General features: G+C 38.1%; 2 protein-coding genes across 5 annotated transcripts; one reads left to right on the top strand and one right to left on the bottom strand.

Annotated features, from left to right (window-relative positions):
• The first annotated feature begins 233 nt into the window (after nt 1-233).
• On the top strand, nt 234-11,823 carry LOC139478662 (calcium and integrin-binding family member 2-like). Of its 4 annotated transcripts, XR_011654320.1 has the most exons (9): nt 234-348; nt 3,018-3,052; nt 3,894-3,993; nt 4,692-4,839; nt 5,924-6,045; nt 6,665-6,753; nt 6,994-7,859; nt 8,234-8,283; nt 8,434-11,823. XR_011654320.1 is itself a non-coding variant. In XM_071261226.1 (7 exons), the coding sequence occupies exons 1-7, from the start codon at nt 298-300 to the stop codon at nt 7,013-7,015; spliced, it is 567 nt and encodes a 188-aa protein (XP_071117327.1). In that variant the 5' UTR covers nt 234-297; the 3' UTR covers nt 7,016-11,823. The 4 variants fall into 4 exon arrangements, 1 of the variants encoding a protein (XP_071117327.1); XR_011654318.1 differs by having other exon boundaries at nt 8,234-11,823; XR_011654319.1 differs by having other exon boundaries at nt 6,994-8,283.
• A 1,294-nt stretch (nt 11,824-13,117) lies between these two features.
• On the bottom strand, nt 13,118-26,998 carry LOC139480113 (ciliary microtubule inner protein 2C-like). The gene is made up of 5 exons (XM_071263140.1): nt 26,858-26,998; nt 25,161-25,244; nt 23,837-24,026; nt 22,045-22,157; nt 13,118-14,055 (listed from the first exon to the last, which is right to left on the bottom strand). The coding sequence occupies exons 1-5, from the start codon at nt 26,926-26,928 to the stop codon at nt 13,908-13,910; spliced, it is 606 nt and encodes a 201-aa protein (XP_071119241.1). The 5' UTR covers nt 26,929-26,998; the 3' UTR covers nt 13,118-13,907.
• Between the last annotated feature and the right edge of the window lie 513 nt (nt 26,999-27,511).

The following is a 27,511-nucleotide window of genomic DNA, read 5'->3' as shown; positions in this document are numbered from 1 at the left end:
TATCGAAACAAGATTCATTGGATTTATTTAAAAAGAACCCTAGATCATTGCAGTTATTTTAAAGCATTGACACAAATATTTTTTTGTACCTGAAACAAACATAAAAGTATTTTCCTGCATAAAAACACGACTGACCACGTAATATCATATTATTTCGTTTCGAGTTATGTTCAAAGAATTGTATTGCCACCAAACGTCATCGAAACGTGTGTACACAAATTACATGACGTAAACACTGTCCCAAATTGTCAAGAAGTGACCGTACCGAAATATTTACCTGAAGACAGAGATTTCAAGATGGGTAGTGCGCAGAGTGCTTTTACGGAACAAGAACTGGATGATTATCAAGTAAGATATCTACGTCACCGTTTCATATAAGCTAAACGACATCTAAACCAATAACTGTGAAGACATTGTTTGACAATTTAACGGGCACCTGTTGTTTCTTCGTTGTCACCCCAACTTCCTCTGGTGACCATTCTCGCTTATTATATGTATAGAAATGTCAAAACCTCAAAACAGAGACCAATATTTTTCCCCGGATAATGTTTTGAGCCACTGAGTATTTACACACAGATTATAATCCGTTTGCTGCTAAATCGTGCCGAGTAAATGCAAAATAGATATAAATCCGAAAAGAACAATTCGCCTGAAATGTCATGACAGTTATTTATTTGCCCATACCAACTCGCCACCATAATTTTAGACATTGTCATGAAGGGTAGAAAAAATTGTTCAACAAACGCTCATGTAATTGTTGCTGTTTTAGGGACTATGGATATATTCATGCACTGGCCTATGTTTTCATGAATATATTACTGAATGAATGAAAGAATAACTTTCATCATGTTCATGTTTCTCCATAAAATGCTGAATATGTAGCCTGCAACCTCGGGGTATCGCGGTACTTGTCATGAACGGAACAAAATGTACTCACTAACCATTATGATTATTCGTGTTCTCTATATCAGATGGCATTTATTTGATCTAACAATGCATATTTTACTGATAAAAGTTCATTATTTACATTAGTAGCTCTGAGTCAAAGCCGGGCCTCGCGCTCAGTTTGACAAGGGAGAGAACTCCATCGTATCGTGGTACAGAGAAAAGTTGTGTATGGAGGTCCGAATTGGACAAAAAGAGGACATAATTCTACCAACCACTTAGTATGATCATGCCAGATATCAGTGATTTGTCCAGACAAGTGCAAAGACAGCACAAGTAAAATTCGAAATGTGTTATCTGTAATAGGTATTCAATGCATGTTTACAGAAAAGTAAGAGAAAAGTATTTTAAAAATCCAAAACAAAATATCAGAAATGATATTCTAAGATTGTTTATAAAAAAAATTGGATGACAATAATATGTCACATAATGGAAAACATTAACATTAAATATATAAAAAAACACTCCTAGTATGCCCAAAGTATGTATTTATCTTTTGGCTACTAGTGAAGAACGTATTTCTAAGTTTGGCATTATGGCCCTTATGATCTCCCAATAGTTTCTGGACTCAGAGTGGGAAAAAATGTGCGGACTACGTAACTTCCGTTACCTTATTAGTCGCCATGAATATGCAGATGATCTAGTTCAGGTCGATAGAGAAAGTTTACTTGGGGAACTGCGGGTTATATCGTTGGCCATTGATAGATGGGGGTAAGGCAATATTACAAAAGATGCCAGAAATATGTATCAACGCATTGATAACTCCTAACTTACAGCAGACGGAACATTCCGAGGAAATTGAAATTGTTTACTGGTTACTGATTAGCATTAATAGACAGCTGCTAAGAGGCGTGTCCCGCATGAACTACCGGAAATCACAAATGCCGTGATACGATGAATGCTGCGGTACCATGGGGTCCGAGTATACATAATGTACAGTTAACTGATGAACAGGAAACCATCATGAAATATCTGCCAGTAGACGTTAAGAGAAAGTAACAGTATGGACTTTACTTGAAACTATTTGAGCTTCTTACTAAAAAAAATTGATAAAAATTTAGATTCTAAATTTGGTTAAAAAATTGAAAAATTAAGGAATGTTATTTCAGTTTACTCATTTCTAAAAAAAAAAAGATACTTTCAAAGACACAACCAAAAACAAAAACAGGAAAATGCAAAATTATATATATTTATAGTGAAATAACTTTCATATAGTGCTTTCATTATGTTGTCTTAATGAGTCTTTATCGTTTGTATCAATTAAAACATATGTAAGGGTTACTAAACAAAACTTGATAGAGCATCTGCCCGGAGAGCAGAAGGTAGGCGGTTCGATCCCAGGCTGCGTCATACCAAAAGCTGTTAAAAGATGGTACTTGTTGTTACCCTCCCTGGCGCTCGGTATTAAGGGGCTAAAACAAAGACTGGTCAGCTTGGAGTCAGTTAAACTGCGGCATGGGCTAGCACTATAAAATCATCATTTTTCCAGACTAGGACAAGCAGCAGTCACAAACACATGTGCATGCACATTACCGTATTCGACGTAATAAGCGTCTAGGGCGCTCTCAAAATTAGAAATAGGGGGCTCCTAATAGAATATTATTTTAGTGATAAAAACAGAGTTGAAAGATATATTTCGTTGTTTATGCTGACAGCCTGAAATGTTTATGTACGACAGAAATATGTTTCCAGAATTTAATTGCCCATAATTAAGGGTGCATATAACACACGATTGCGTATTATACGCAAATAAATAAGTCTGTGTACATTGATCAGTCGGAAGGGGTGCTAATTGGGATTGCTAATATGTTAGCAATTATCGCCATGGGCGCTTATTAGAGCGGGACGCTTGTTACGTCGAATACGGTACTTTATTAGTGCTATAATCTTGGACGCCAAGTTAAACAACATTTCACCTCACCAAACTTGCAGATGAACATGAATTTACACTTTTTGTGAAATTAAATCATTTACTTATGATTTTTTGATAATTATTATTAGTGCCAAGTGTTATCCAACACAAGAAACCAATACAAAGTACTTTAATGACAATTAATCATTTGTTTTTTCAGACTTTGACCTATCTGACCAAGAAGGAAATTCTACAGTAAGTGTCCTGCTCACTGTATTCACCCATAGGGATTCCAGGTTCAAACAGGTCCCCAGCTACCTATAGAGTTGGTGGTCAGACTCGGTGACTTGGTTGATCGAGTGTCATCGTACCCCAACAGGATTGTTTATTCTTGGTCTGTCAGCACCATACTTGTGCTCGTAGGTTTCACCAAAGTGGTGACTTCTGGCTTTCCTCCCACATTAAGCTGACATGTCACAAGTGCCCCTGCCCAGAGAGCGGAAGGTCTTGGGTTCGATCCCAGTCCGCGTCATACCAAAAGACGTTAAGAGATGGTACTTGTTGTTACCCTGTCTGGCGCTTGGCATTAAGGGACTAAAACAAGGGCTGGTCAGCTCGGAGTCAGTGTACTGTGTCTCATGTTAACCTACGGCATTGTATCTCAGTGAGCTAGCACTATTAATCAGCATCAGTGTGGACTTGAACAAGCAGCCACACACATACACGTGCATGCACGTGGCTATGTAAGTGCAGTAATCTTGGACACAATATTAAAATCAATTTCATCTCACCTCACAAGTGCCCCAAGTTCTAAGGCTTCTTAATTTGCTATGCAGAATTATGTCCCTTAGCTTTGCAAGGATCTGTTGATCTGCATGAGTATAAATCCCAGTACTAATGAGTTTCAACAATGTTATAAAAACGTTGAAGAACTGTTTCACTTGGGATTTACTCCCATATTAAGCCGACAAGCCGGGACAAGGCTGTGATCATGGTGATAATCTATTTGTATTTAGATGTTGCCATTGAGTGCCCATACTACACATTACTGCTTTGTTATATCCATGATAACACAGAAATATTCTCAATATTGCAGTGTCTACAAGAGATTCTATCGTTTAGACAGCACAGCTGTGGACAGTGACAAGAACTGCAAACTCTCGCAGGACAAGGTACTGGAGCTCCCAGAGCTGAAGGTGAGTTGGATGTCTGTCAAAGGGGGCAGCACACTGAACGAGGAGCACCACACTGAACATGCTGAAATGATAACTGGGAGTCTAGAAACTATACAAGATGCAAAATGAGGCTGACAGAACACTATACATGCTAATTGGTCTTATTGACAAGCAGTATGAGTGGTTACAGAACTGTATACTTTGCAATGCAGCATTCTCCCAAAACTGTATCTGTATATTTTGTGTACTAATAGGTGTCAGGGCGGTCGGGTAGCCTAGTGGTTAAAGCGTTCGCTTATCACACCGAAGACCCCGGGTTTGATTCACAAAGCCTATTTCTGGAGTCCCCCGCTGATATTGCTGGAATATTGCTAAAAGAGGCGTAAAATCAAACTCACTCACTCACTCACTCACTCACTCAGTGGTGTCTGTCATGTGACTATGCCTACTACAATAACAATACAGGGATGTTGACAGACATGATGGAAATCGGCAACTTGAGCCACTAGTCTGAAACCCAAATTTTATAACAGTTCTTTTGGGTAATCGGCTCAGCTAGTTTGTTCAGAGTAAACATGATGGGGACAGTTAGTCTGTGTGCTGCAGCCTGACTACCATCAAAGACTTTGTACATGAAGACCCATGATCATAGTGACATGACCCCAAATTTTGCATGCTGGTTTTCATGACGTGTATCTAAGCCATATCTATGTCTACAGGTGAACCCATTTGGGAAGCGCATCTGCCAGGTGTTTTCATCGGATGGCCAGGGCAACATGACGTTTGAAGACTTCCTGGATATGATGTCTGTCTTCTCGGATAATGCACCCAAAAATGTCAAGGTGGAATACGCCTTCAGAATATATGGTAAGATCTTGTTTATTTTAGACTGTTTGCACTTTGTACAAATATCTTAAAGACACCAACGTTCGTGGTCTTGGACGTAAGTATCCATCTCCATCAAATAAATTATTGTCTGTCAACCTAGCCATTAATGATAACCTTCTTCTGAATGCCTCCGGGAAACATTAGGTCTACACAAGAGTGAGTGAGTGAGTGAGTGAGTTGGGTTTAACGCCGCTTTTAACAGTATTCCAGGAATACTTAATGTGGGAAAGCTCGAAGTAATGCAGGTCTCAGACGTTTACCACTTCGGCGAAACCCACGAGCATGGGTATGGTGCTGACAAACCTAGAAACATAATCGGGGCAAACCAGGATTTGAACCCACAATCATAGGTTTCTGGCGTGCCCAAGGGACGCAACTCTGCACAGCGAATCGCAGCGCCTTGGATGACCGGGCCACCCGTGCTCCCCGTCTACACAAGAAGTAGTAGGATGCAAGATATATTTTATACTCAAAAGAGGTTGCAGAACACACAATTCTTTCATATTATTATTGTGAATATGGTGAATGCCATGACCGATTAACAATGGTAAAATAAAATAATCAGGTTTTCTTTGTCTTCTTTTCAGTAGTATAATTCCTAGTTGTGGGTGTAATATGTTTTTGTAACATGATATTTTACTTTCCGATACAACTATCGATCTTAGTCGCACACCAAGTACAAAATATCAATTCATACCTTAAATATTTACATTAATGGCTGTTACACCAAACATTAATTAGTAGTGAAAATTAATAGTGAAAAAGTAAATATTTTCATCCATTGCATCATACTTGACACTGCCAGCTGTAAATCATCAGTGTGGCAGGTGTTTGACTGTCCTGTCTAGGAAAAAGATGGCTTACACACCACAGATAAGAGCACTCACAAGTATCGTGAACAAGGTATCGTGAACAAGGTATCGTGATACGTATCGGATCACACAGATGGTGTATCATCCCAGCCCTAATAATTCCATACTGATGGTATTATATTTTTGGTTATGCTTGAAATGTTCCTGAATGTCTGTTAATCTAATGGGGGGCCTATGATGGTGTGTTTCAGACTTCGATGAGGACGACATGTTATCAAGCGCAGACCTGCGTAATGTTGTCGACCACCTGACCAGTTTCCAGAACACCGACCAGAAGCTGTCCGATGAGGACATGCAACAGCTCATCGATAATGTGAGTTATTTATTGTGAGATATCAACATTATGTACAGCCTCTTTAAGGATGATACTAAAATGTACAAACTTTAAAAATATTTACTCTTATTTTAATATTGATGACTCCGTCAAAAGAATCTGAACTCGGCAATGTTGGACAAGTCCATTTTATGCAGAGGTGGGTGGTTTCCGCATATTCTCACAATCCTCACGTTGATTATCTGTATTTATCTGCATTGCCCAGCTTCATCAATGTGGAACAACTCACTAGGCTCTCCTCTCGCAAAAATTACGTCGTCCAATATACGTCATCAAGTTGAGAGCGCATGTTCGAATCTCCAGAAATGACATCATGATAGATAAATGTTTTATTGTGAAATAAACCAAGCTTCGTTCTTCATTGTCCTTTGCGTGTAACTATCTTACATAGTGTGGGTCAGTCGGGTAGCCTAGTGGTTAATGCCTCAGCGTCACGCCAAAGACCCAGGTTCGATGGGTACAATGTGTGAAGCCCATTTCTGGTGTCCCCCTGCCGTGATATTGCTGGAATATTGCTAAAAGCGGCGTAAAACCATACTCACTCACTACATAGTGAAAAAACCCAACTCACTCAGACATCTGATTGTATGTGTTTCAGATCCTTGAAGAGGCAGATCTTGATGATGACGACTCTCTGTCATTTGCTGAGTTTGAGCATGTCATATCCAAAGCTCCAGACTTTGTCAAGTAAGTTTTAGCCTTCATGCAGTCAGGGGTATTGTTATGACGGGCAGATCCAGGGGACGGTTCAAGACCTGCCCTGTTGTAAAACCACATGACACCATATGGTGAAATATACTCCCAAAATATTCTACGATTGCAAATTTGTTCTTAGTAACAAATCCTTTAATCGTGTTAATACAATTCTTAACTTTAATCACCATTTTCATTACAAGGACATTCAATCAGTCTCTTTCTGTGTTTTAGCTCCTTCCGAATCCGTTTGTGAAGTGCCTGAAACAGATCTGTCCTCTCCTCCAAGAAAGTCCCATCCAGATGCTGGGTTGACTAAATTAAGGGGTACAATGCTCAAGAAAACAATCACCAGTCATCCATGTGACAAACTTGTTCTCATTTCCATCTGAAAACTCTTGTTTCCTATTAATTTTGATTACCTTGTTCTTGTTGGAAGTTATTAATATTTCTTTAAACTGTGATCACATGGTCTTTGAATATTTATGATAGTTTTAACTGTTTTGCCATCCATATACACATGAAGAGATCAAACTCTGATGTTCCGTATTTGATGTATTAAGCACCCTGCTCCATTAAGCACCCCCTGGCCTATCTTTAAATGATCTTTATGAGTGCTCCCATATTCATGATATGAGACGGAAAATTTGCATGAATCTCTATGTTGTTGTGTGCAGCAGCTCAGAAGGGATTATGTGGCTAGTAACAAAAAGGTTTTCGTTTCATTGTCATTTGAAGTTTTTTCACTCTCGCTCGATCTGTGAAAACAAATTGAACTTGTGTATGGTTTAAATATGCGTCCCTCTTTGTCAATTTTCTTTGTGCCCGGTCTTTTATTACGGCAATTTCAGTATATGTTGGTAATGTAAATGGCTCTTTCTGTCAGTGGCTAAGGCTGCTGGTTCTGTAAATGGCTAAGGCTGCTGGTTCTGTAAATGGCTAAGGCTGCTGGTTCTGTCAATGGCTAAGACTGCAGGTTCTGTCAATGGCTAAGACTGCAGGTTCTGTCAATTGCTAAGACTGCAGGTTCTGTCTATGGCTAAGTCTGCAGGTTTGTCAATTGCTAAGACTGCTGGTTCTGTCTATGGCTAAGTCTGCAGGTTTGTCAATTGCTAAGGCTGCTGGTTCTGTCAATGGCTAAGGCTGCTGGTTCTGTCAATTGCTAAGACTGCTGGTTCTGTCAATGGCTAAGACTGCTGGTTCTGTCAATGGCTAAGGCTGCTGGTTCTGTCAATGGCTAAGACTGCAGGTTATGTCTAGGGCTAAGGCTGCAGGTTATGTCTAGGACTTAGGCTGCTGGTTCTATCAATGGCTAAGACTGCTGGTTCTGTCAATTGCTAAGACTGCTGGTTCTATCAATGGCTAAGACTGCTGGTTCTGTCAATTGCTAAGACTGCTGGTTCTGTCAATGGCTAAGGCTGCTGGTTCTGTCAGTGTCTAAGGCTGCAGGTAATGTCAATTGCTTAGACTGCAGGTTATGTCAATTGCTAAGACTGCTGGTTCTGTCAATGGCTAAGACTGCAGGTTATGTCAGTGTCTAAGGCTGCAGGTAATGTCAATTGCTTAGACTGCAGGTTATGTCAATTGCTAAAACTGCTGGTTCTGTCAATGGCTAAGACTGCAGGTTATGTCAGTGGCTAAGACTGCAGGTTATGTCAATTGCTAAGACTGCAGGTTCTGTCTATGGCTAAGACTGCAGGTTCTGTCAATGGCTAAGACTGCAGGTTCTGTCAATTGCTAAGACTGCAGGTTCTGTCTATGGCTAAGTCTGCAGGTTTGTCAATTGCTAAGACTGCTGGTTCTGTCAATGGCTAAGACTGCTGGTTCTGTCAATGGCTAAGGCTGCTGGTTCTGTCAATGGCTAAGACTGCAGGTTATGTCTAGGGCTAAGGCTGCTGGTTCTGTCAATGGCTAAGACTGCAGGTTATGTCAATGGCTGAGGCTGCAGGTTATGTCTAGGGCTAAGGCTGCTGGTTCTGTCAATGGCTAAGACTGCAGGTTATGTCAATGGCTGAGGCTGCAGGTTATGTCTAGGGCTAAGGCTGCTGGTTCTGTCAATTGCTAAGACTGCAGGTTCTGTCTATGGCTAAGTCTGCATGTTTGTCAATTGCTAAGACTGCTGGTTCTGTCAATGGCTGAGACTGCAGGTTCTGTCAGTGGCTAAGACTGCAGGTTCTGTCAATTGCTAAGACTGCAAGTTATATCAATTGCTAAGACTGCAGGTTCTGTCTATGGCTGAGACTGCAGGTTATGTCAATTGCTAAAACTGCAGGTTCTGTCAGTGGCTAAGGCTGCTGGTTCCGTCAATGGCTAAGACTGCAGGTTGTGTCATTGGCTAAGACTGCAGGTAGACAGACTGAATATTTTAACATTTGAAGTATGGATTAAAATACAGTGAAACACGTCCTGTTAACTCATTAGGATCTTATATGTGATTTTGTGATAAAATTCAGATGAAATCATTATCAAGGCTAGAGTGTAATATTGACACTGGTCTTACCACATTTTGTACATATGCTAATACCTTTACAAAGCAAGAAAGCATTTGTACCGAATTTTGATGCTTGCTCACTTGATGACGGTATAATCCTCTGTACTGAAACATCGCTTTGAAAAATCAAATGATTTGAAATCCATAAGTCTGTCTGTGTTATATGCAACAATGACATTTTTTAGCTGTTTTTTAAATTGTGGAGAATTACAGGTGATGTTATTGTTTTATGCAAATGATATGAGGAATACAACACAGCTGCTTAGGAAAAGCAGTAATCAGATTCTTACAACTGTCTGAACTTTGAGGATTGAAAATATCAACATTTTAGATGACACTTACTCCGCAAGATTGTATATATTGTATTGTGTTCCCAGTTGTGATAACAGAATAAATTATGATGTGTTTTAATTCAGAATGGTTTGACCAGACACGTTGTTACTGTATATACCATAGTTATTGTTTGATCTAAGTTTGATTCACAGATATTCGTGATAATATTCCCCTGAACTTTATGTGATAGTTGCATGTTATTTTAGGGCAGCCTTTCTTCATAACAAAAGAATAAAATATAATGGGCAGAAATATAGCATTGGGAAACTTCATTGATGTTTTAGTCGCTGAATGTGAAATAATGCAGACAGTATTTCTTCAGACACAACTTATTGTCTTAATTTGTGTTCAATCTTTTATCTGTTTGAAAGGGTTACAAATAATATGAAGGGCCATATCTAGCCTATTCCAAAAATGATTTGTTTTTTAAGCAAGAATGTTAATATTATTTATTCCATTTACAAATAAAGCTGTTGATTTGTGGTGATCTAGTAATGAGAAAGGTTGGCCTTGAGTGTATGTTACCATGGTAACCTGTTGTGTATTACAGAACAAGAGTATTATTTGTAAATAGGCAATCAGGCAATGTACTTTCATCGTTTTTGAAAATTAAATGGTTGTATATATATTAAATATTTTTGGTAATACAATAAGTTGAATAAAAAAAGCAGTTTAATAATGGTTGCATAGTAATTGTTAGAAATATGCATTTCTTTAAAAAGAATTCAGGCATAATTAAACAATCTATTATAAAAATTTTGTGAATATTTGGCACCATTTCTGCTCTCTCTAATCCAACATTTATTTTATATTTTAAGTTTTGTTGTTAGATTGTTTTAAATTCTTAAAATAGTATACTGTATTCAACGTAATAAACGCCCAGGGAGCTCTCAAAAGTAGAAATAGGGGGCTATTATTTTGGTGGAAAAAAACAGAGTTGAAAGATCGTAAATTTCGTGGTTTATGCTGACAGCCTGAAATGTTTATATACGAAATATATTTTCCAAAATTTAATTGCCCTTAATTAAGGGTGCATATAACACAAGAGTGGGTATTATACACTGATAAATAAGTCTTGTGTACATTGATCAATCGGAAGGGGTGCTAATTGTTCACTAGCCAATATATTAGCAAATATCGCCATGGGCACTTATTACGTCTTATACGGTAAGTACCAATAATTAGTAGAGAGTGTGACAATCATCTTGTATTCTCAAGTATGTGTGTATATTAGGAAGAATATTCCAGATTTTAGCCTTGTTAACACAGTATTCATTTTTATGTATATTATCTTCATATGCATTGACATCTGGAGTCTCTATTGCTATATATATGTTCTTCTCATAGAACAAAATGTTGATCTGACCAGACAAATGGGATGAAATGCTGGGTACGCTGGGCTGAATAAGAGGATGATCAGTTACTGGGGCCACAGTTATGCATGTTAACACTGATATTTCCACATAGACGGGAAGTGTGAGACAACTCTTGTAATGTCAGTCCCATCGTGCACAGGTGTTGTCGACTGCCGGTATGACCACTTTGCATATATATGACTATTACAAACCGGAGCCCAGAGACTGGTGATCATCATTGTTCATGAGAATTACAACTTGGTGTTGATGGCGCCATGGGCCCACTTGCACAGAGAGTACTTTGTACTATGATTATTGTCTGTCTATGTTAAGGTTTAGGAGTACAATTGCCTTTGTGCTAAGATTGTTTGTACAAATGAGTCTGGGCCCGTTCCAGAAAGTGATCTTAGCGCTAAGATGATCGTAACTCCTATACTTTAACATTGGGTTAAGCCAATCATACTGCTTAGATCACGGCCGTGTTCCACAAATCGATCTTAGCGCTAAGATGATCGTAACTCCCATATTTTAACATAGGGCGATGTTAATCGTAGCGCTTCGATCAGGGCCCCATTCCACAAAACGATCCTAGCGCAAAGATGATCGTAACTCCCATACTTCAACATAGGCTTACTATAATCGTAGTACTGAGATGGCTTTGTGGAACAGGATCCTGAAGCTTGTTCCATCCAAGGTTGCCTCTGTGTTATGTTTAGCAGTTGGCGATTGTGTGAGATGATGATCAGTTCTGGAATTCATTTAAATTGGCTCATGTTGCTGGTTGAAGGAAAACACAATTCAACTCTGATTATGCAATATTTTATTGGGGTTGCTGGTAAAACCTGTCTGAACTTTCTACTTTTAAATAAATATATTTTCTTTTTACACCCATTTTGTTGTGTTTCTTTTCAAGAGCTGCTGACAAACAAGAATTAGGATATAAAGTTGTTGAAAAAAGATCTGGATTTTTTTAAGCAGGCTGATGCGAGGTCAATGAGGTTTGCTCTTTGTTTGTTCGTTCATTCGTGCTAGCCCGCCGAGACACCATATCAAAGTTTAAAATGGATACCCACTCAAACACAATATACTGACTCCGAGTGGACCAGTCCTTAATGCAGAGCTCAAGAGCAAATACCATCTTTTAACATCTTTTGGTACAATGCAGCTGGGGGATTGAACCACTGACCTGCCGCTCTCCGGGCAGACTCTCTATCCACTAGACCACGGAGGCAGTCACCCACTTGTAAGATTGCAACATTGTTATAAGCAGTGTTAAACCTTCTATGGCATTCACCAGTGTGATAATACTGCAACAGAATTCAGGTGATTCCTGATGGGTGAATACATATAAGGTTGATAACCATAAATTATTCATCACCAAGGCTCAGTAGTTAGGCAGGCTGGCTTATACAATGAGCCAGCTTGGGATTAATTGATTGTATTCTTATATTACATGCATTTCTAACCTCATAGGCTCCCTTTCTTTTCACAATTGTCTAATGTGCCAACATGGCCACCATATTGAAACCTCTTTGGGGTATTTCAATCTTTGTGCAGTCTGACCAAATAATTATCCATTGAGCTGTAATTTGATTGTCAAATTTTGTTAATGCTAATAATATGACTGTTTAACAACTGTGTGCACAACAGGCTAAACTGTTGTTGGACTTAGCCAAAGTTGCTCACATGGCAAGATATTCAGAGAACAATTTGAGTCGTACAATGATTATGATTCTTAACTGAAATATCCCCTTAGGTTTATGTTTGTTGTTTAACGCCGCACTCAGCAATAGTCCAGCCACAAATGGGCTTCACACATTGTACCCATGTCGGGAATCGAACCCAGGTCTATGGCGTGACGAGCGAACGCTTTAACCACTAGGCTACCCGACCGCCCCCTGTGGTCTGTAAATAATCGAGTCTTGACCATTTAATCCAGTGATTGACATCATGAGCATCAATGCCAGTGGGATACAATGACATGCAATGAACCAAGTGGACTATCACCCCGTCCATTAAGTCGCCTCTTACAAACGACCAACACAGGACTATATTAGTGCAATAATCTCAAACACATCCTTCAGCCCGATTTCACCATGCCTGCATCAGATGCAAATGATAATGGAGAACACAAACTTTTCAACGCTGTTTAATACTGTCATATACAACTCATGGTTATAATGATATGATGATCTGGAACAACATGATTAAATTACAGCTGAAAGACATAACAAATATCATATTAAACAATATCACTTTCAGTTATTGAAAAACATATTTCGAGCAGGATTTTTTTCGATACAAAAAAAACAAAAACAAAGAAAATTGATTGGAAATTGACATGGTAATGCAGTAATTCTGCAGAAAACAAAAGTAAGAGTATCCAAGACATGCCCCCGTACATCCTCACTGTCTATACATAGTGGTAAACACCTACAGCAGTGGCAACCATATGAGCTTGTAGACCTCATATAAAAATACACAACAATATATAACTTATCACAATACACAAACAACCATTGCTAAATCAATGGAGATGAAATGATTATAGATAAAAGTCTCACAAAACTAGTTCTCAGTTTAAACATTCCGAAAGACGTACGGTAACCTATGTCCCTTTGTATAAAAACCTTATCCAATTCTAAACAAACATTCTTGGTCCGAAATCAAAATCCCAAGAACTACAACTTGTTCGTTCATACAATCTAATAATAACAAAACCAAGAGAAATATCATTAACAAAACTTAAAAACCTGATACAATATGTCAACATATCACAAACTAATACTGACTTTCGACAAAAGAAAAAATAACCACAATGCAGACTAATGGTCCACTCCCTTATTCTATTTGGTCTGGAAACTTGGGTTTTGTGTTTAAAATCTGAAAGAAGACTGGTAGTCAGTAAGTAGATAATTCAAAACAATAACGTAAATCCCAACTGAACATAACATTGTGTGTAACTGCAGTTAGCGACTCTCGAAGTACACGTCGCGCATCTCCCGGTCCCGCTGTGAGGAGTTGAGGGCGACGCGGCGGATGAGGGGTCCTCGGCGTGCCACGTGCTTTAAGTGAGGCAAGCTGATCTGATCCGAGTGACCAGTGGACAGTACCATGCTGAAATAAACAAAGACACTTTCTTTACATATAGGTGCTATATAACATATATAACACATATATATAACATATATATACATGTATTATATACAAACATATCCAGTATAAGAAAGAATTCATGGGTTCACAGCAGTTTTAACCAATACAAAAAACGGCATCTCTATTCTGCATTAACACGATTTCACAAGCTGATTTTATCATTTGCATATTAGGTTGTCTACAGACTTATCCTGTTTGACATTTTGCTTAATCATACGTAGTGTATTAGTCAGTTTCATTGTACAGTGTTGTTGTGCTTCAATATCCAGAATAGATAAAATAAAGTAACTTTTGACAAAAACAGTTCTTGTCTTATTTTGCTATGATAAAGACAGATTATATTTACAAATTTTTGGCTAAAAGTATTCAGTAGTATAACAGCATTGCTCCTGCAAAGAATGTGATCTATGTTTATAAAACAAAACTATGAATGTTTGATATCCAAACATTCCCATTGTTGCTTCATCTGATAAAGTGTTCAGGAGATTTCCTTCCATATTGTATCAAGTTTTCAGAGCTCCAGATAATCTTTTGGTGTTGTGGGTATTTTACCCATGCATTTTAAAATCATTGGGTATCAGTAATTCTACCTGCGTATTCAAATTTCTGTTACCCACTAGTTTTTACACATGTGGGTATTTAAGTTAAATATTTAAAAACACTATTCATCTAGTCCCTGCAAACTGGTGTTGTGTGAGTTCGAGAGCTTTATAGGACTGAAAAATACCACGATACTTCCACAAGAAAGTGTGATGGCAAGTGATCATGATGTAACTGTCATCGTGGAGTTTGGCAAGGTTGACGGAATGCCCCTTTATAATTTCAAAATAAGTTGCTGATTTGCTAATTGAATATGCAGGGTTACTTCACAATATTTTGATGATACGCACAAGTTTTATTTTTGTAGCATATCTGTAATGTTCGTTGCGTATTTGATACGCTTGGATTATATTTTACTGTGTATTTCTGCATTTCTGATGCGTATTTCACGCAGATACGCAGCTTATCTGGAGCTCTGAGTTTGTACAGCACACTGTGAGTGTACATGAGGACGGAGAATGACGAAATAACTCATTTCCCCCATGTATGTGATCAGGTATTTCACTCTTAAAGAGGGCAGGTAGCCTCTAAGAAATGTATCAGTTATCATGAACAACTGGCAGATGTATCAACTATCATGAACAACTGACAGATGTATCAACTATCATGAAAAGATGTATCAACTATCATGAACAAACAGATGTATCAACTATCATGAACTGACAGATGTATCAACTATCATGAACAACTGACAGATGTATCAACTATCATGAACAACTGATGAACAAATGACAGATATATCAACTATCATAAACAAATAACAGATCCATCAACTATTGTAAACAAACAGATGTATCAACTATCATGAGCTCACAGATGCATCAACTAACATGAACAAATAACAGATCCATCAACTATTGTAAACAAACAGATGTATCAACTATCATGAGCTCACAGATGCATCAACTAACATGAACAAATAACAGAACCATCAACTATTGTAAACAAACAGATGTATCAACTATCATAAACAACTGACACATGTATCAACGTTAATGAACTGACAGATGTATCAACATTCATGAACTGACAGATGTATCAACATTCATGAACTGACAGATGTAACAACCATCATGAACAACTGACACATGTTTCAACTACCATGAACAACTGACACATGTTTCAACTATCATGAACAACTGACACATGTTTCAACTATCATGAACAACTGACACATGTTTCAACTATCATGAACAACTGACACGTTTCAACTATCATGAACAACTGACACATGTTTCAACTATCATGAACAACTGACACGTTTCAACTATCATGAACAACTGACACGTTTCAAATATCATGAACTGACACGTTTCAACTATCATGAACAACTGACACGTTTCAACTATCATGAACAACTGACACGTTTCAAATATCATGAACAACTGACACGTTTCAAATATCATGAACAACTGACACATGTTTCAACCATCATGAACAACTGACACATGTTTCAACTATCATGAACAACTGACACGTTTCAACTATCATGAACAGCTGACACATGTTTCAACTATCATGAACAACTGACACATGTATCAACTATCATGAACAACTGACACGTGTATCAACTATCATGAACAACTGACAGTTACCAGGAATGCAGACTGGCCACTTATTCATCGTCTTCACTGCTTGAACTGAAAGAAAATGTTTTCCCACATTTGGTCCTCAGCTTGGTAGTTTTACCATATACTTGTGTTCTTAAACTAACATAATGCATTCTTTAAACCAACCCCACAAGCTTGTTCCTTAACATCCATCTGAGACTTACATTGCAGAATCAAGGTTCTCATGACAGTGTTACCATGGTTACAGGACAAGTCCTCTGTGAATGGAAGGCCATGACAATGCTGTAGATACAGTCTTGTGCATTATCGAGAATACAAGGACCTCCATAGGGAGGTCTTCAACAAATGACCCTCTGTGATCCACAAGGAAAGTGAACTCTTGCCTCTGCAAGAGGTAAACTGGCAAACATCGTATCAGTGTAGCAGTTTCCTCTATTTCACGAGTTCAAAGCATTTATGCCTAAATCTTTTTAATGCTTTTCAAAGCAATTTAAAACAATTTAAAAACATCCATCCTTTTCCAATTCATGACAACCAGTCTCCATCTTGATTTAGGTCATGTTTAATTACAGGCTACACAAAGATAGAGTGAGTTGGGTTTAACGCCGCTTTTAACAGTATTCCAGTTATATCATGGCGTGTCAGCTTAATGTGGGAGGAAAGCCCGAAGTGATGCAGGTCTCAGATGTTTACCACTTCTGTGAAACCCACGAGCACGGGTATGGTGCTGACAAACCTAGAAACATAATCGGGGCGAACCCGGATTCAAAACCACAATCATAGGTGTCTGGCGTGAACAAGAGACGCAACTCTGCACAGCGAATCGCGAAGACTGGGCCACCTGTGCCCCCTACAAAGGTAGAAGCCAACAGCAATATAATATGGCTGTAGTTACAACTAGTGGCACAGTACTGTTGTTAATAATAATTGGCCGTTGGACAACAACTGACATTGATATTTTATTTTGAACCTGATAAAGATGTTAAAGAATTTTGCAAAAAAATATATTATGTTGAAGCATATTTCATACCCATGAAGGGATCCTCAAGGGGTATGACAGTTAACCTATAGATTGAGAAAGTTTATTCTACACTGTACCACCTGGATTAATGCGGTGTGGAAATAGTGGTTTATTTTATTTTTCTACCATGACACTTAAGTGTGAGGTTTCAAATGTATACGAGGTATCTAGTCGTTAGATAGCAGGGTTAGAAATTAAATTAAAACCAGCCTGCTGGCCCAGAGCTAGTTCAAATTCCAAATTTCCCCATTATTTTAACATTACAAGGGCATTTTATCATTACCCAGGCTAGTAAAGCTTTTGAGGCTAGTTTGTTTGTTTGTTTGTTTGTTTGTTTGTTTGTTGTTTAACGCTGCACTCAGCAATATTCCAGCTCTATGACGTTGGTCTGTAAATAACCGAGTCTGGACCAGACAATCCAGTGATTGACATCATGACCATCAATCCACGCAATTGGGATCGAGGACATGTATCAACCAAGTCAGCGAGCCTGACCACCCGATCCCGTTAGTCGCCTTTTATGACAAGCATAGTCGCCTTTTACGGCAAGTATGGGTTGCTGAAGACCTATTCTACCCCGGAATCTTCACGGGTCTTTTGAGGCTAGTACTTACCTGGTTAGACTATCTCAAAATTCAATTCACAGATGGTTTATCTCCTAAATGACAGTAAAATTAACCATCGAACATGTGAATACCAATTACTAAACAACCCCATGTGATTTGAGATCACTTCTTGTACCAATACTTACATCTGAAAATATTCCTAAGTATTTTAGATTAAGCTACATCATTTATTAGAGGACTTGTGCACAAGGGAACTAACTTACCTACTAAGCCCAAAGGTAATTTATTACTATCTCAGCGATAGAAACTAACAGTTTTAGTCCACTACCATATTCGACGTAATAAGCGCCAGCTCTAATAAGTGCCCATGGCAATATTTGCTAATATATTGGCTAGTGAACAATCCCAATTAGCACCCATTCAGATTGATCAATGTACACAAGACTTATTTATACTCGTATAATACGCACACATGTGTTATATGCACCCTTAATTATGGGCAATTAAATTCTGGAAAAATATATCTGTTATATATAAACATTTCAGGCTGTCAGCATAAACCATGAAATTTATCCTTTAAATAATATTCAAATAAGAGCCCCCTATTTCTAATTTTGAGAGCTCTGGGCGCTTATTACGTCGAATATGGTAGTCCTTATAATAACATATAGTAAAACCCTAAAAATTGCAAATGTCTACTAGTCCTTACGATACCTTAACTATTGGGCAGTTTGGCAAGGACTATGGGACTAGTGCCAATTTCAAAAGCTGTTTCTTGTAACACATTGGTCAGCTTGAATGCTCTTGTGAAGGACCAGCAAAACAAGACATGGTTCTCTTCAAAAGATTACTATGTACCGTATTCAACATAATAAGCACCCAGGGCACTCTCAAAATTAGAAATAGGGGGCTCTTATTAAAATATTATTTTAGTGAAAAACAACAGAGTTGAAAGATTATAAATTTCGTGGTTTATGCTGACAGCCTGAAATGTTTATATATGACAGATATATTTTCCCAGAATTTAATTTCCCATGTTTAAGGATGCATATAATAAATGTATTATGCGAGAATATATAAGTCTTGAGCACATTGATCAAACGGAAAGGGTGCTAATTGGGATTGTTCACTAGCCAATATATTAGCAAATATCGCCGTGGGCGCTTATTACGTCGAATATGGTATATTTGCAAAGAAATTCAAGATTAATGGGACTGTAACAAAACCATCCACGATAATAAAGTAATTGATTTTAGTGTTTGACTGAATTTTGGTCTTGATCTCTTTAATGATTCAACATCATGAACATCCACATTTTTGGTGCAGTGAATGCAAAACACTGATGTTCCGAATTCAAATTTGTGGAGATATGAATAGCATCCCCATCACATTATAATCATATCTTTGGACCTCTATGTGGAAGGCAAATATATGACATATATAATCAACAGTGGCATGAAAATCATGCGAAAAGTCCTTTTCAGTAATTCTCAATGAGCATTTAATCTGCTTCAAGCTGATTGGCTAGTTCATGTCACTGTTCCACTGTTGTCAGTGTGTGCATGAAGCCGCCAACAGTAATGTGTTGTCAAATGAATGCATTGTCGCAAACAATTGAAGACGACATTGTTCATGACATCACAAATGATTTTATGCGATGCAGTTCCAACATTAGAGTGCCTGAGCTGATACCTCAACCTGAGATCAGGAAATCCATGTTTTCTACATTTTCACTGGGAAACATAGAGAACAGCTCACAAGCTACGAGGAATTTGGGATTATGTCACTCGTGAAATAATGTTGAACATTCAATAAGGCTTTAAAAATAAAAGAATTGATTCTCAGGCAATGGCTTTTGAAAATATGGTGTGGGTGGGCGGGTTGTTTGTTTTTGGTTTTTTTGGGGGGTGGGGTGGGGGGTGGTGGTGGTGATGGTTGGGGAGAGGTTGTTCAAGCTAGTATGTAACCAAATTTTGGGTACAATAATATCAGCAAAATTATGTTGTTCTTAAGAATTGCAGCATTTCACTGCTGGGATCATGTGTTTGAGACACGTGATATTTAAAGATTTCTTTTGATTTAAAAGGAATAAAACCGAAACGTGCAATGGAATTGATGATGAAGCGGGCGGTGCCTGAAAACCAAGACTATTATTCTTTTAGGCTAAGGCATGGAACTTGAAGAATTAATTCAGTTCGGAGAGATAATCTGTAATTTCTCATATCTTGTAGGTTATTCTCTAAATGCTCCCAAGGCTAATACGCTGCAATAGATGTATAATGTTCGCCACTATAGCAAGGGGTAACAAATCATGAATAGAACATAACCTTACCTGAAGTGCTCAAGATGTTCCGTTAGCAAGAAGCAGTCCGCATGGCACTGCACACTGGGAACTTATCATCACACACACAAACTGATGACATCATCAAAACGTGAACACTGCAAGTCACTCAAGTGCAAACCAACGCTTTACATGGTTAGTGTTCAATCAGTTATTATCGAAATCTTATAAACTTTTAACATTTATTCTATTAAGTTATAGATTTTCATTTAAGGGACTGGATTTTGGATTCAGAAGATTTTGTATTTTTCTGTTTACATCTTGTATGGGTGTACATACGGATTGAAATTTCTACAAGACATGCACTATTTGAGATGATACAAGGGAGAGAATACCTATGTCAGAACAGGAGGACTACGTCTAATTGACATTCCAGTAATAGTAACAGTATATGGTTCATTTCTTTATACAAATACAATTTCTGCTGTGAGTTTAGCACAACACATAGTCTATGACATCTTATGGGGAAACTCTTCTTACAAACTGGTGACCTTTTCTAAATTTTGACACATTTTTTACAACAAGACTTCAGATATTCCAATGTAATAGATCCTTTTCTGAATTTTGGTACAAACATGGATTTCTTTTACAACATTTTGACACAGAAATGAACCATTATGATAAAATAAAGAGGTAAAACTTGCAAAGAAAAAGTGAGATTTCGATTTTGTAGACAAACTTTTATGAAAATAAATATTAGAAAAGTCGACTTGTACATAGTTAAGAACATCTAAGATGCTTCAATTCTGGTATTTGTGAGAAAAGAAAAGAAATTACTAAACATGCTAAATGAATACCGGTAAGAAAATTTGTCCATACTTTAAACCCAGATTAGTACCAGGTGCTAATCACAAAGCATTTAAAGTCCTTGCCAGATAGTTCTGTCTTGCAAATTAAAGATGGCATTTCTCAAATTTGTTTCAAGTAATCCTCAACTAAATAGGCATACATGAAATATCTGGTAACAACAGCGTATTGAATTTGTTTAAACATTTCACCAAAGCATAATGAAAAGTTGGAAACCACAACATAGATAATCAGCGAATGTAAAGCAGCAAGTCTGTGGGGTTGGCATGCAAGAACATAGCACTAAATTAAAAACAGATGATTCTGCGATTAAATAAAGATGCAAGCATGACAGGTTATCTTATTGCTGGTGTTTAAATATTGCAAGCAATTCTGATTTTGTACTGTTTCATTAAATTATTGCATGTGAGTGAGTGAGTATGGTTTTACGCCGCTTTTAGCAATATTCCAGCAATATCACGGCGGGGGACACCAGAAATGGGCTTCACACATTGTACCCATGTCGGGAATCGAACCCGGGTCCTGCGTGGCGAGCAAACGCTTTAACCACTAGGCTACCCAACCGCCCCCTATTATTGCATGTGATTCACAACAAGAAATAATGGTTCTGAGACATCATCATATTAGCAAAACACTCCACATGAAAGAATTGTATTTCTGTTCGAAAACAAGAAATGAAAATTCAGGCACATTGGTTTCTCACATAAATAGAAATGTTCATCCAACTTCTTTGACAGAACCTAATTAAAACAATTTTCAGCATCTTGATATTTGCATTTATTGTCTGAATATATTTCTAAGTTTTACAAATGGTCACAAAATCTTAACTTTTTGGACTGAAACTACATAATTTCAAAATTCCGTTGATGTCATTAACTGAACCAATTATTGTGTTTTTTAAAATAGTTAGTACTGAGAGTGAGTGGAGCCAGACAAGGAAGATGAGTGACAAGCACATGACAGGTGACAGCTATAGACGACAAGCACATGACAGGTGTCAGCTATAGACGACAAGCACTGGCTACAATGTACACCCATACTTACAACATAGCATTTTTCTTAAACTGTTCCTCAGCACTGACAGGCAGTTTGAAGTAATCCACACTCTTCCTGGTCCCAGACTTGTCTGTATAGTGTTCCCGATGGGACTGGGCCAGCTGTGATCATAATTAATTAAATAAAACCAACTGTCAATATCATCAATACCTTTGATAAAACAAACAAAAAACAAATCAGGTCTTTGAAATGCATGTGGAAGTGATACACATAACGAAGAGTGAGTGAGTGAGTAAGGTTTTACTCTGCTTTAAGCAATATTCCAGCAATATCACGGCAGGGGACACCAGAAATGGGCTTCACACATTGTACCCATGTCGGGAATCGAACCCGGGTCTTCGGCGTGGCGAGCGAACACTTTAACCACTAGACTACCCGACCACCCCCATAAGGAAGAGAATTTGTGGAGGTCAACTTCGTTGTTATGAGGAACAAATGTTGCGGAGTGTGCTTACTCCTTCATCAAGTCAATGAAGGAGTAAGCATGTACTCCGAAACGATGTGTTCCTCATAATAAAGAAGTTGACATCCATAAATTCTCAGGCCTACTTTTTAGGTCCACAAGAAGAATTAAGATACTTTAATAGGTTTTGGGTGTTTTATTTATGCAAACGGGAGTGAGTGACTTGGGTTTTATGCTACTTCAGGCATTATTCCAGCCATGTCATCACGCGGGACACCAATAACTGTGTTGACTTGTTGTACCAAATGGGGACTCAAACATACATCCTCATCTTTCTGGACAAGGGCATTAACTGACTACATGTATAACAGTCCAGTTTCCACCCTAGGCTGGAATTCCGGAGTTACATATTGGCTGGACTAACAAGTCTATGCACAACCCAATAAAAATCAGGTAAGTAAATTTACATCCGGTTTGTAAACAACATGGATCTCAATGTGCAGATTCTGGTTGACTGTAGGATTTGCAAAGCATGCCAACTTGGCATTGACAGATATTTTGCAAATCTTTTCACGTTTTTAATCAAGGTGCTCAAGTGATTTGATGCACCTCACAGATTGAGACCTGTTTTATTAAAATATAGAGTTTGGTTATCGATCAGATCGTCTTGACTGGCTGCCATTTTGTTTGAAGCAAATGCAAGCGCTATGAGAGATAGAATCTTATTGGTCGATAGGAGGGCATAGAAGGGACAAAACTTGTAATAGCCACTGGCGGCTCTTCTATCGAGTCTGGAAATTCCAGCCTAGTTTGGCAAGGACGGAAACTGGACTTTTGTCAGTTACCTCCGTTGCCCTGGGAAGATGATAGATCCTCAGCATGATGAGTTACTGCCCCACTGCCCCAGCAGGGCTGTAGCTGGGGTGAAGTGAAATGGGTTTTAAGTACTTTTAAAGTCACATTCAAGATGACTGCCCTTCATAGTGACATGCATGCACATGTGCTTGTCCGTATGTGGCTGCTTGTACTAGTCCACACTAGTGCCGATTCTATAGTGCTAGCCCACTGAGACAGCATGCCTAAGCTTAACATGAATACCCCACTCAGACACAGAACACCAACTCCAAGCCGAACCATTCCTTGTTTTATCCCCTTGAAGCTGAGCGATAGGTGCGGTAATATCAAGTACCATCTTTTAAAGACATTTGGTAATATGCAGTATGGGATCAAACCACTGACCTTCCGCTCTCCGAGCAGACACTCTATCCACAAGAACTTTAATTTATGTCACAGTTTAAGTGACAGAGATTTCCTTCATTTCTAGAAAGTCCCTGATAGATCTTTTGCTCTCCACAACCATTTTTCAGAAGCACCAACCTGATCAAACTTGTACAGTTCTTCACGCCTGTCGTGGTCAATGTTTGACAGCTGATATTTGGGTGCTGCTGTCCACTTGTCTTGTGTGCGACTGCGGTTCCCAATGACTAGGTCTGGGTTGTGTGTGTAGTACGTGGGGAACTGCCCTCCCCTGCAGTACGGGTCAGACGAGCTCCTCAGCACCTCTGACCTACAAGAAAAACGGGGCCATATTCAACAAATGAGCCAATTATTGTCGTATGAATTTGCAAATATTGACATTTATAAATGTTTATTTACTGTTAATATAAACTGCCATCAAAATCAGACACATTGCTGAACCTAATCCAGATAGTGTATATTGTCGGTAACTATGGTAACCAGTGCTTAAGCTTAAAATCACAGTCTTTTTAATGTTAAAAATGGTTCTAAATGAACTGTATAAGCAATGACATGATTGACTGACATATACCGTTTTTGACATAATAAGCGCCCAGGGTGCTCTCAAAAATAGATAAAGGGGGTTGTTATTACAATATAGTTTTGGTAAGAAAAAAAACAGAGTTGAAAGATTGTTAATATTGTGGTTTATACTGACAGCCTAATATGATACAAAAGAAAAGTCTGTGTGTATGATATCAATAGCAAAACCCTTGAAATGGCAAATTTCTACTAGTCCTAATGTTACCTTAACAATTAGGCAGTTTGGAAAGGACTATAGTTCAAGTGTCATTTTCCAATGCTGACATACGGAAAAATAATCAACTTTGAGAGATATGCAGGATTGATTAGGGATAACATCTACAGTAGGGCTGGGACTAGTCAAGATTTACTACCCTCGTACCCAACCCCCCTATTACCCAACCCTACCCTGATACCCTCTGTAGGTCTCAGGAAGAAGGTGCCAACTGTCCAATGTAAGAAAAGTTTGACCGTAGCCCTGGCAAAATGTGTTAAGATACACGTATAAAACGATCTGGTGTTTAGACTGAAGTTGACTGAAGTTTATATTCAAACATATAAAAGTCAGAAGGAATAGGTGTAGTTGTCAGAAATAACTGCAAACATTAGTGACTTGTAGTTTAAACATAGAGTTCTAGATAACTTTTGTCTTTTAAAAATATATCAGGTGACTAACCACGGGTCTGGGTAGTCCTGTGGGTCACCAGGTCCTACTGAGTACCCATCCAACCCGAGTTACCCGTCCCAGTCCTAATCTACAGCACCACTTGACACAATGCATGATCTCATTCTACCATCATATGTAACAGACCATGAGTGATGCCATGTTCATCGTATTGTAACACTTCCTGCAGTAAAACATTAGGTAGTGTGACACTCGTACCTGTAGTCCTGGAAATATTTAGATGTAGCGTTTCCGTACGTCTCGCCATAGTCGAACTTGGTGGTGGGGCAGTGACCTCGATACCTGTAAACAAAAGTCAATGGTTTGTTGAATATTTTACTTCAAGCCACATCTAATCTCTTGTAACAGTTACTTCTTTACACTCACAAAAGATTCCCTTAAACTGGCATATACATTCATCTAATAGACTGTTAGAATTCTACTCAAATAAAACAAAAACATGACAAAAACACCTTGGGTGCTACCTCAGCACAAATATCCATATTGAAACTATCATATTTGTTTACCACATCTTAAGCACGAGGAACAGGAAACTTCAATTCTTGCGTAACTCTGAAGTGATAAAGTAACATACCGTATACAACATAATAAGAACCCCGCTCTTATAAGCGCCCACGGTGACATTTGCTATGATATTGGCTTATATGCACCCTTAATTATGGGCAATTAAATTCTGGAAAAAAATATCTGTCGTACATAAACATTTCAGGCTGTCAGCATAAACCACGAAATGTATCTTTCAACTCTCATTTTTTCACCAAAATAATATTCTAATAAGAGCCCCCAATTTATAATTTTGAGAGCGCCCTGGGTGCCTATTATGTCGAATACAGTATTAATTATTACACTGAACAAGTTAATCCCATTTAGCAGCTGTTTAGTCGTAATCTTAATCTGCATGCATCATCCATGAAAATCAATATGTGAATAACCTACATGCTTTCCCCTAATCTTTATTTTTGCTCTTTCATCCTATGATATAAAGCAATTACCATGGGATATCGCTATTTTTTCTCTTGTTAGTTCATAATGTAATAAAAATATTATTTCACAACCCTTCAGCATACATGTCTTCTTTCAATTATTGCAGACATTATGTCTAAAATCTGCAATTAATACATAAACAGCTATAAGTCTCAAAATATGTCTCAGCAGCCCATGCTTGCCATAAAAGGCGACTATGTTTGTCGTAAGAGGCGACTAACGGGATTGGGTGGTCGAGCTCACTGACTTGGTTGATGCATGTCATCGATCCCAATTGCGTGGATAGATGCTCATGATGTAAATCACTGGATTTTCTGGTCCAGACTCGATTATTTACAGGCCGCTGTCATATAGTTGGAATATTGCTGAGTGCAGCTTTAAACAAGATCAAACTAACAAACAAAAGTCTCAAAATGAGTCCAAATGCTTGATGCCAGGTAGATCTATCTCTGTAATAAATATGAACTGTAGCTTGTGAATTGTAATTTTGTGTTCCTAAGATACCGTAGTTTTAAAATCTAATGGGAAGTAAAATGTGATTTTCCACCATAAGGAGCCTTATCTCGTGGTCGGACACAAATAAAGTCATGTTAAATCTAAGCGATGTTCACCAAGGGGAGGTAATCTATAGTATACATATGAAGTGCTTCTCAAAACACGGACATTAAGTGTGAATAGTCACAATGCATACATATTCTGAATTGAAATAAAACATTTCTCACATTAAAATCTCTGTGCGTTACCCTCAGTTTGGACAAGACCTACGTACAATATTTAATTGAATTAAATTAGTCTTCGAAAGAATACATTTTAATAATAATATATCCTGTGCCAGGCCCATGGTCATATCTACAGACGCTAACTTGATAATATCACGATATTTCACACACAACATCTGTTGTAAACATTACCCTGGCATAAATCTGGGAGATATGTAGTTGGCATTGTGGGTGGTGATAAGCGTCCCTGCTGGTCTTGACATTTTGCTGGTTTCGAAGTTTTCCGTCGACTTCTGACAGTACTCTCCAGTGACCACGCGAAGTTGTTTACATGCGCTGCCACGGACTACAAACAATCCGCAGTAAGAAATAGTGCTAACAAACGCCGGCGTGGTAATTGATTTAGTTTGAAAAACATGCATGCTAGTTTATATTATGCATATTGTCCTTACTTAAACATACGTATGTAGTACATGTCTACATATTCAAGAACATAATGCATTGTATAAATATTTGTGTGAATCACGACGCGGTGTCCATAGCAACAAGTAGTTCCCTCGCGGATGACACAGATCTGTGTGTGTTCAAATTAAGCAGAGACCATATAGAGAAAATATATACCGATTCAAGATTTAAGTTTGAAATGAGCAAAAATAAGCCCATGAACATAAAAAATGAATAAATAACAAAGAAGAACTACCCGTTAAAGAAATGTTTTTGTAAAAAATACCTAAAATGTATAAATGTTCAAGATCTAGATCTAGATCTGGAAGAAAACATTTATAAAATCGAAAACTAGACCTTCTTTCAATGTCGGACCTTAACAATTTGATACATGCTTTCATC

This window comes from Haliotis cracherodii, unplaced genomic scaffold, assembly GCF_022045235.1.
Source record: "Haliotis cracherodii isolate W230 unplaced genomic scaffold, xgHalCrac1.p SCAF_4, whole genome shotgun sequence".
Taxonomy (NCBI): domain Eukaryota; kingdom Metazoa; phylum Mollusca; class Gastropoda; order Lepetellida; family Haliotidae; genus Haliotis; species Haliotis cracherodii.
The sequence above is the reverse complement of the archived record's forward strand: the minus strand, read 5'-3'. Positions and strand labels throughout refer to the sequence as shown.

Coding starts and splice junctions, on each gene's coding strand:
- LOC139480113 (XM_071263140.1), bottom strand. CDS start 26,928: ATGTCAAGACCAGCAGGGACGCTTATCACCACCCACAATGCCAACTAC. Junction 25,245..26,857: donor TCTCCCAGATTTATGCCAGG/GTAATGTTTACA, acceptor TTTTGTTTACAG/GTATCGAGGTCACTGCCCCA. Junction 24,027..25,160: donor AAATATTTCCAGGACTACAG/GTACGAGTGTCA, acceptor TTTTTCTTGTAG/GTCAGAGGTGCTGAGGAGCT.
- LOC139478662 (XM_071261226.1), top strand. CDS start 298: ATGGGTAGTGCGCAGAGTGCTTTTACGGAACAAGAACTGGATGATTAT. Junction 3,994..4,691: donor TGGAGCTCCCAGAGCTGAAG/GTGAGTTGGATG, acceptor CTATGTCTACAG/GTGAACCCATTTGGGAAGCG. Junction 4,840..5,923: donor ATACGCCTTCAGAATATATG/GTAAGATCTTGT, acceptor GGTGTGTTTCAG/ACTTCGATGAGGACGACATG.